The following is a 9,691-nucleotide window of genomic DNA, read 5'->3' on the forward strand; positions in this document are numbered from 1 at the left end:
TCCCTTATACGCGCCTGGCCATTGTGGCTTGCAGGACCAGAAAGGGAGGCAGCATGAATTGTACAATACTCTCAAGTGCACTACAATGAGTATTTTCTGCAGGGGCCCACAAGAGGTCGTCCTTTGCGCCTGGTTTAATGACCAGCAAATGAGCAGGAGTTGCCTTTTAAAGTTTAAAGTACCTCATCCACTCCAAAATATCATCCACTTGCATGTTTGACCTTCATTGTGCAGCATGATGAATGTAGGAAGTTGCTCAACTGACCTCCCAGAACATGAGCTTTTACATCAATTAGAAGTATAAAATGAGGGATGAGATTCATCATCCCTCAATACTGTGAAAAGAATCTATTCAAAGACATTAATTTGTTTAATCCTTTAATTAACACATTAATTATGCCATAAAATGAAATTAAAATGGCCTCATTCTTAGTATGGCTAAATTGATTTTTAAGATAAAAAAAAATAAGGAGGTTCAGTTTCATAGTAATTAGTCTGGAAGCCCTTGCGGTTCTGATGTTGAATACTTCAGCTTATGCACAACCACGAGTGCACTTAGAGCAGCTTTAAAGTGTCTGGCATTTTACATATTTGCAGAAACTGTTTTTGTCAGTGACAGAGTGGGAGTTTGTGAAGAGTTTGAAAGCGTTTTATTGATTTTTTGGTGGTAAAACTGTATCAGACACAATTTTATTCTGAAAAGAAGCATATCAATATGTATTAAATGACTTTATAGTTGGATCTATGGCTGTATTTTCAATTGAAACATACAGGAATACCCACCCAGACCACTTTGGTGATCTTTGACCTTTGCACAGCACATATTTTCATTTATTTTTGCCACAGCAGAGAAAGTACAAGTGATATTACTGGTGGCTCAGTTCCATGAAGTGTCCCTGAATGCAGCCATCCTTAATACAACTGATTTCCTTGATGTGCAAAAGTTTTGTAAGGCTGGACTACGAAGCAGGCAAAGCCAGCAACTACTTTGGGTCCCCAGATCCCAAGAAGACTCAGGTTCACTGATAAGAGCTGTGACGTGGGTTCTGCTGAAATACCTGGTTATGAGCTCTTGTGACCTTTTAATTTCAGTTGACACGATGTTCAAATGATCCATATTCCTTAATTAATTTGTGTGCAGTCACGTTCAAAACCACACAAAAGGGCCGACCAACAGACCGGCTTAATTATACGAGAGTGAGAGGAAAGGTGGAGTTAATTGAGGCCCAACACCTGCATGCGATTACCGCAATTACTCACCTGTTTAGCATCATTCCAGTGATGGAGTTTCTCAGTGGCTGGACGTTCTGAGGCCACAGCTACTGTGAGAGAGTACAATAAACATACACTTGTTCACATTTGATCTTTGAAACTGGGTTGGAGGCTGTTTGGATCCACCACATATGGCTTCTTTGTTGGATAAATCACTATGAAGGTACTCCACCTCTGGCCAGATGTCAGAGAAAAATATGAGAAACATTCATTCATCACTACTATGAATGGGGTCACTTTGATACCCAGGAAAAAGGGCAAATAGAGGCTGATTGGTAACAGACAGCAAAAAAGAAAAAAGTTTAAGTTTGGGTGCTTACGATCTGTCTCAAGAGCAAAAAGTAATAATATCATCAGGAATATGCAGTAGAACAGCATTGAGTTTCTTACCAGGAAAACAACAGTGAACATCAGCTTCAACTCTAAATCCAGTTAGTTATTGTTCTACAGGTTTTGATTATAACTGGTTTGAATTTTAAAACACATTTGTTTCACAGAGCTGAAATTCATTTAACATGGCTGAAGTGAGGCCACCACTATTGCTCAACTGGTTGAGCTGGCAACCCGTGTACTGGAGCTATTGTCCCCAACACAGCGGTCGTGGGTTTGAATCCAGCCCATGGCCATTTGCTGCAGGTCCCTCCCTCACTCTTCTCCCCACTTTACTGTCACTCTCTATTTGCTGTCCTGTCAAATAAAGGCAAAAAGGCCAAATGGAAATTGACAAAACTCATGCTGCTGTTGAATTGAATGCCTATAGATAAATTTAAAGACACTTTTTCAATGGCTAAAGGTATACAAAAAAAAAAGAAAAAAAAAGAAAGCCATCACCCTGAATATCGCCTTTCCAACAATAAACCGGCACTCATAATAAACATGACATGAAATCTACAGCTTACAGTATGACACATTTCTGCAAATATTTTATTATATCTTTTCATGAGACAACACTGAAGAAATGACACTTTGATACAATGTAAAGTAGTCAGTGTACAGCTTGTATAACAGTGTACATTTACTGTCCCCTCAAAATAACTCAATACACAGCCGTTAATGTCTAAACCGCTGGCAACAAAAATGAGTACACCCCGAAGTGAAAATGTCCATGTACTCACTTTTGTGACATACTGTAAATACTCTTACTTGCACGAGGTAAACCTAAGCAATAAAAAATAATGTAATTCTCATTTAAATGCCATATTGTGAAGAAAGTGGACTTTGGTATTTGTGTTCTTTAGAGCTACACAAGCTGCTTTTTCAGTAATATTTGAAAAAAACACACAAAAAACCAAACTTTGTTGCATTATAAATCATCTTGCTTCCAAAACTATTCCTCTTCCTCTCAATATAGGTGATAATACAGCTTGTCATTGTACGATATATGAGATGCTTAATTTCCCAGCTCCCTTCATAAGACAACAGTGACATGGGCTGCAGCTTAGTTTTAAGTGTATGCTTTTCAATTTTCCTAATTATTTACAACAGTCCACGGTACCCTTTTCCTTTAATAATCAATTAAGACACTATATACACAACTCTTTTTCTCTGTTATTTTAGTCTAAAACTTTATACCTTAAACTCCCTTTGCTTGGAATAATATACCTGTAAATATTCACTCAATGATATTTTTTGAATAATGATAATAAAAAAGCTCTTCTTACAATATTATCAGTTGCACATGCCTATAATTATGCCTTCTAATTTTATTACTTGCTGTTATCGCAGACTATGAATGACAGATCTCATTCTGTGCTTTACCTGGAATACGATCACCTGATTCCTTACGGCTTCTTGTTAGTTTTTGTGAGTTATTTGGCATCTTCTGTCTTGTTGTTACTCATGTTTTTGGTTCATGTGCTTTCTATGGCACATCTCATGGGGATATTCCAAGAATTTCAACGTGCTTCAGGTAAAGCCAAGCAATAAAACATATTAAGAACAAATAACAGCAGGGAGACTGTGAGCCAAGAAATAACACCATACAGCCATTAGTGATGTAAACATCGATTCATATTTGTCTCAAATGGAATTAGGGAGTGTGTTTATCTAGAAGGCCTCCTCTTTAATCACCAGTCCACTTTGTTTTATCGCTCACTGATCACAAGTGTGTGAATCCATCAGAGGGCAGTGTTGTTCCCTCCAAACACACTGATAAGGTTTTAACAAACGGAAGTATGTGTGCTGTAAGTATCAATAATAGAAATGAAATCTGTGGAATGCCATCATATCAAAAATCACAAATCTGTTGTGTGGTTCTATAAAAAATTTAAAAGCCGGCTCCTGTTCTAGTTTTGCTATTTGACTAATGCTGGCTAAAACTAAACAGAATTTCCATCCATGCTTGGGCTTCATAACTTTCACTGTCCTATTTATCCTAAAATCTGCTATGAGACTACCCCCTGTCCCTCCATATTCTCAGACATGCCTATTGTATCCAGCGTGCAGCGTGTGTAATGTGCAGCGCGTAGACAAAGCGCTGTCAGTCTTGCTGCTGGAGTGGTCATGAACAATACCACGAGCCCCTTGGGCCACATTACTCTGCAGAGATTCACATAAAGGGACGACAGGAGGAGCACAGACGGCCTCTGACTAATGGGGAGAAAAAGCAAATGGACAAGAGAGTTCACATTCAGTCTGATCTCATACAGTATGATATTTTGGTCATGTGCATCATGCCAGAATGTCAGACTTCCAGCAATTTATTTCTGTTATGTACTATGAATGTTGTCTAAATTCAAGTTCAATCTTTTTTCCTTTTGTATTCAGTTGTTCCTGAATTTCTTAATCGATTGCCTGATTTTGGTCTCTTTTACATTTGGTTTTATAGATCTACTTTGTATCTAATTCTTCAACCTACTCAATCCTGTTCCGAGCTTTACATGTTTATACTCAAGTTTTCTGAAATTCTTGTCATGTCAATGCATTTGAATGTATAATTGCATGTTATTCATTTCATGTCTTCTGTCTTGTACACTGTGTGTTTGTCTTTCCTCCATCTCTACCTCTCTGTAGGTATTTCTTGCTCTGGAGCTGCATGACATGTTTAAATTGGTTTGTTCTCCGTTTGTCTCTACTATCCTTTTCGCTCTCCTCCTTATCTTATCCCTTATCTCCCCAACTGGTCGAGGAAGATGGCCGCCCTCCCTGAGCCTGGCTCTCTTTCTGCTAAAGGGAGCTTCTTCCTCCCCACTCTCACCAGAATCCCTTCTCATACAGATTCTTTGAATTCATTTGGTTTTCCATGTATAATTTTGTAGGATCTTGACTTCACTTTTTAATTAGTCAGATAACTTGTTAGTGTATATAATATTGTAGGTTCTTAACCTCAATGTCTACATTAGGCAGGTAAATGTGCATGAATAATAAAGTTAGGAAGCATGAGCTCCCTACCTGACCACATGCAGACCTTTTGTGTAGAAAGGTGGACATGAACGACACATTATTTAGTTTTCTGTTTACTTTGTTTAATCCAGTGGCTTCAGAGAAAACTGTTGAAGTTTACTTGTCTGATTAAAGCGAGCAGTATACAGAAGTCCTCACCTGAGTTTCTTCCTTGCAGCGGTCATCTTGTCCTGGAGGTTAAAGAGCGGCCACACCTCCAAAGCAGTTCTGTCATTGGTTCATTGAGGAGGTGGGATCTCACATAGATGTGTCATGATTGGCCAGTTTAAACTGGGATGGCAAGCCCCCCTTCCCTATATATAAGAGTGTACTGGGAGGGAAGCCAGGAAATGGTTTGTTCAGAAGACAGAACAATGCAGCCATGATACTGCTGAATGCACCTTGTCAGAGTGTTTCTCATAAGTTTTCTTTTTTCTCACTGTTTTGTTCGTTTTTCTTTAATTTGCAGATTTGCTGTGAACAGCTTCAGATTTTCAAGCACAATTATTTTCATCAGCATGACGTTTGTCCTCCACATGCATTGCAAGGCTACCTACACCTCTCCTCACAACAAATAACACCATGGCACCTCAGCAGCTAAACTTGTGAGGTATATTTGCAACACCAATCTTATTTCTCTACTGGAAGCTCAACAGCTCATGTGTACTGTTTAAATAATCTTATTGTGCTGCTTTACAGGCACCACAGATATAAACAAATCCCCAGCAGAAATCTAAGAGCAGATCCCTTTTCCCAGCCTGGTGGTTGGACTGTTTCGCCTGCTGTGTCGCTTGTATGTTTATGTGCTGAACTTACAAAAATTATTTATGTAAATCTCAGTCAAATCATGCTGACCTTAATTCCAAAACACTGAGCCGAAACACATGATGTGGAAGCTCTTTCTTCTTCTCTTCTTCCGTTTTTCTTTTTAATCTTTTTGAAATTTGAATTCCTACAGTAGAATTGTTATGAATATTGGGACTTAAACCAGTGGATGCTGACAGTCAGACAATTATGCACAGCGTTGGAAAAGATTCTTCAAAGCGTACTTGGCTGATTATGTCACATTTACCTATTGGTTGGTGTTACTAAACAGAGTTAGTAGCTTATCACAAGTATAGTTTTGGGTTGTTTCTTAGTTTCTAGCAGTATCTCTCATTTGTGGGTGTCTTAAATATTTGCAAAATGCTTCCAGACACACTGTTAAACAGCATAAAATCGAATTTTGCATAAAACCTTATTGATTCACAGAAATTTTAAGCAAGAAACATTTTATTTATTTATTCATTTTGAGCTTTATATGGATTTCAAATTCTCTCGCCACTTAATCCCACATCGTGAAAACACACAGAAGACAAGACTACTTCTGCAGCTTCAAATAAATATATTTACAAATTGGTGCAAACAGTAAACACAAGGCAGCAAATCCAATACCAAGGACTGTGATATTTTACAAGTTTGGCTCACAGATATACAGAAGTTCTGTTTTTTGTTTTAATAATATTTCCCTTATTTCACCCTTTTGCTGACATTAAGTTTCATTCAACTGATTCCCATAATGAAAAATCAATGTGACAGTTTAATCAGAGGATGTTCAGGTTACAACATCTGTGTAGATCTCCTCAGAAATCCCCTCAGCTCATCCTCAGCTGTGCACCAGTTTGTCCTCACAGCCTAAACATCCAGCACGTGGTTGAGATAGGAGATGTAACAGATCGCCAGTCGCAGGATTTCAATCTTGGATAGCTTTTTATCCGGTGGGAGCGTCGGCAGCAGTTTTCTCAGTTCTGCAAAAGCAACGTTGAAGGCCACAACGCGGATCCGCTCCCTGGTAGCATGCGCGGATCGATATTTAGCTGTGGCGCGCCTCCTGCGTCTCCTCTCCTCCCTGGAGCGCGCTTTGCCCTCTCCATCCGTGGACGCGGCCGGCATGGAGCCACGATGCGCACTGAGAGTGTTCAGAAGGTTCTCTCTATCCGTTTGTCCCCAGGGGAGATGAGAGTCCTGCTGATCGGGACTTAGCATCATTGTCCAAATGTTCTGCAGAAAAAAAAAAAAATCAGACTGTCAGTTTAAAGCCAGATGTTTGATCTGTTTGGAAAACAAAGGTCACTTTATGAAAACGGCTCATGCACAACTCTTTAGATGCAAATCTAGAAAAATGCATTCGTTAGTTGAAGTTGGCACAAGGATAAGTGCGGTTTAATGGATCTCTGCTGCTGATTTAATAAGCAGATTGGATTATTTATTGGCTAATTAAAAAAAGCCCAGAAACATGGAGGAGTCGTGCTGCCCCTCAGTGGCGCATCTGTGGCGTTGCTTCTTGGAGGAACCGACGCTGTCCGAGGTGCTGAAACCGTATCAGGACGACAAAAAAATAAACAAAACAACAAAAACAAACAACGAAAGTTTGACTTGTTGTCCCAAAACACCCAAAGCATCGAATCATTTGGCGTAAGCTGAGTAAAAATCATTTTCCATCTCATTGGCGAGCAGAAGGGAGAAAGCTCCGATTTATGTTCTGTTCTTTTTGTGTTTTAATTCCATTTCAGGTTTAAATATGTTTGGTTTTTAAGTTTTAACCATTCTAGAATCACTGTAGATGGAGTATGAATAAAGAGCTTTAAAACTGAACTTACCGTACACATCCAGCTGATTCAAGAAAATGAAACATCAACAGTCAGTGCAGGTAAAGTTTGCTCTCCGTCAGCCTTCATGCTGTCTCGGTCTTGATTTAGTTCAGTAGATCAGCTGAAAGCAGGACATGGGATCTGACTTAGGATGCTCTTTTGCTTTCATCTTGCTTTCAGGTTAGTGCCACTTCCTCCTGCAACATCCGCGCATTGTTGGTGTATCTGTTCCTTCTATCCAACCTCTCCTCGGCTGTGCGTAAAATGAGACACCCTCATCTCTCCATAACAAACTGGAGCGAAGTGACGACAAACGCAGCGGGACGAGGAGAGGATGTTTGCTGTCCAAACCTCTCCCTCCTTTCTCTTTTATTCTCAGCAGGTGAAATGAAGCTTTTTCTTCCCCAGTCAGGTTTGTTAGCGCAGACGTTTCATTCTAAAGGTTAGTGGCGGTAAACTGATTATATCGTCCACTTGACGTAAAACTTCTGCCAATGACGCCATATTTTCGTGCACCCTGTTAAGGTCAAGTGAGCACCTGTGTCTGAATTGAAAGAAAATCTGGTAAAAATGTGCCAGAGCCAAAACAAAAAAAAGTGCCTCTTAAGCACCTGCTGTTATCTGTGTTAAAACTTCCAAATGATTAACAAAACAGACTGCCATTTTTTTTATAATGCAACACTTAGTCATAAATGTGCATTTTGTGGATTTTAAAAACCAAAGCAGCTTAAATGCATTTAAAAATCCAAACTCCATCCATTGCCATGAAAGCTATGCACACCATAAAATAACATAAAGCCTAATGTTGTGGTTGCAGTTGTGTTTTTGTAGCCTCTTGTTTATGGTCAGATGTGTTAGGGTGGCTCTGGCATTTTGATCCGCTCATCTCCCTGAGCGAAATGTCAGTGCTAATCATTACTAACATAATCACTGCGAGTAAATCACCAGAGGGCCTCCACCTCGGTGGTGCTGGTGGAAAATGTTTCCTCAGACACTGTCAGAAATGGCACCACAAACGCTCAGTTGGGATCATGTGTGGTTATTGAGAAGGCCTTGGCATATGGCTAATGTCGTTATCATTCCCTCCAAGCCGCCGTGTGACCGTTTCTGTCCTGTCGATTTGGGAAATGACGCTCATCACAGGAAAGAGGCATATGTCATGTGGTGAAAACGAAGCCTTAAATTGTTATCTAGTGAACGTTGATATTTGTTGACCTTTATCAGGGAGGACTTGATGGATTTGAGGGCGTTGATGCATCCTTTAAGCTGCATTTCTTCAGTGTAGTTACGTTTAAGTTTCATTGATTTGGACATGTGGTCAATATTGAGCGCTGGGCTTGAATTGAAATTAAACTTTAATTACAGGGAGTAACTGCTTGTATCTTGAAATTTCTCTCTGTTTCCTATATTATGACATCATATTGAAGCCTTTTAAAATGTGTATAAATCCTTCTTTAGATACATGAAGGACAAAAAGAGACACATTTGTTTTGGTCACTTTAGTTTTCTGACATGCTGCTCGTTCATTTAATTTACTTTTACACTGACCAATTGTTCCTATATCTGCCTGTACAGCTAATTTTTATTATCATTTTTTTTCAAATTGTGGGTTAGGCCCCTAATTTACTCTTACACTGTAGTATCCCAGTGCTGCAAGGTGCAGCGGTGGTTAGCACCATTGCCTCGCAGCTGAAAGATCCCTGGTTCGCGTCCCGGTGAGGGCACCTGAGATCTTTCTGTGTGGAGTTTGCATGTTCTCCCCGTGCAGCATGGGTTCTCTCCGAAATCTCCGGGTTCCTCCCACAAGTCCAAAAACATGTTGAGGTAATTGGTGATTCTCTGTAGGTGTGAATGTGAGTGTGCTTGGTTGTCTGTCTCTAAGTGTAGCCCTGTGATAGACTGGTGACCTGTCCAGGGTGTCTCCTGCCTTCACCCTGAGTCAGCTGGGATAGACTCCAGCCCCCTGCAACTAGTGAGGATTAAGTGGTGTATAGATAATAGATGGATGGATGGAATGTTCCATTCAATGGGTATCAATCTGAACCCCAACACTGAAATGAATAAAATTAAAATTTCTACTTTTCCCATTCTTAAAACAACGAACAAAAGAAAATGATTTTTTATTATCATTTCATCATCAGTGCTTTCATTGTTAAAGATTCACTTAAAAGGTGGTTTGAAAGGCCAGTTGATGGAAAGCTCCTGGTGGTAAAATAAGTCAAGTAAACTTGTCAGTCTAACAACAGATCCATTTTGATCAGGGTTCCTTCTATGATAAATGAAACCACAAAGTACAAGATCCAAGTGATTTTGGGATTATATTCTTTTCTTGCAGCTTTGTTGCAAAGAGATTGCAGCAGCCTTGTATGTACAAGTCAGGGAATATACACACAAGCAGCATTTCTGTG

The 9,691-nt window shown here is 39.6% G+C and overlaps 1 protein-coding gene across 1 annotated transcript; it reads right to left on the minus strand.

Annotated features, from left to right (window-relative positions):
- Positions 1–6,327: 6,327 nt before the first annotated feature.
- On the minus strand, positions 6,328–6,681 carry LOC103352949 (helix-loop-helix protein 2-like). Its single transcript, XM_008275665.1, has one exon. The coding sequence runs from the start codon at positions 6,679–6,681 to the stop codon at positions 6,328–6,330; it is 354 nt and encodes a 117-aa protein (XP_008273887.1).
- Between the last annotated feature and the right edge of the window lie 3,010 nt (positions 6,682–9,691).

This window comes from Stegastes partitus, unplaced genomic scaffold (assembly GCF_000690725.1).
Source record: "Stegastes partitus isolate 25-593 unplaced genomic scaffold, Stegastes_partitus-1.0.2 Scaffold56, whole genome shotgun sequence".
In the NCBI taxonomy this organism is placed as follows: domain Eukaryota; kingdom Metazoa; phylum Chordata; class Actinopteri; family Pomacentridae; genus Stegastes; species Stegastes partitus.

Bases quoted from the DNA above. Each gene is read 5' to 3' on its own strand.
- LOC103352949 (XM_008275665.1), bottom strand. From the start codon at position 6,681: ATGATGCTAAGTCCCGATCAGCAGGACTCTCATCTCCCCTGGGGACAA.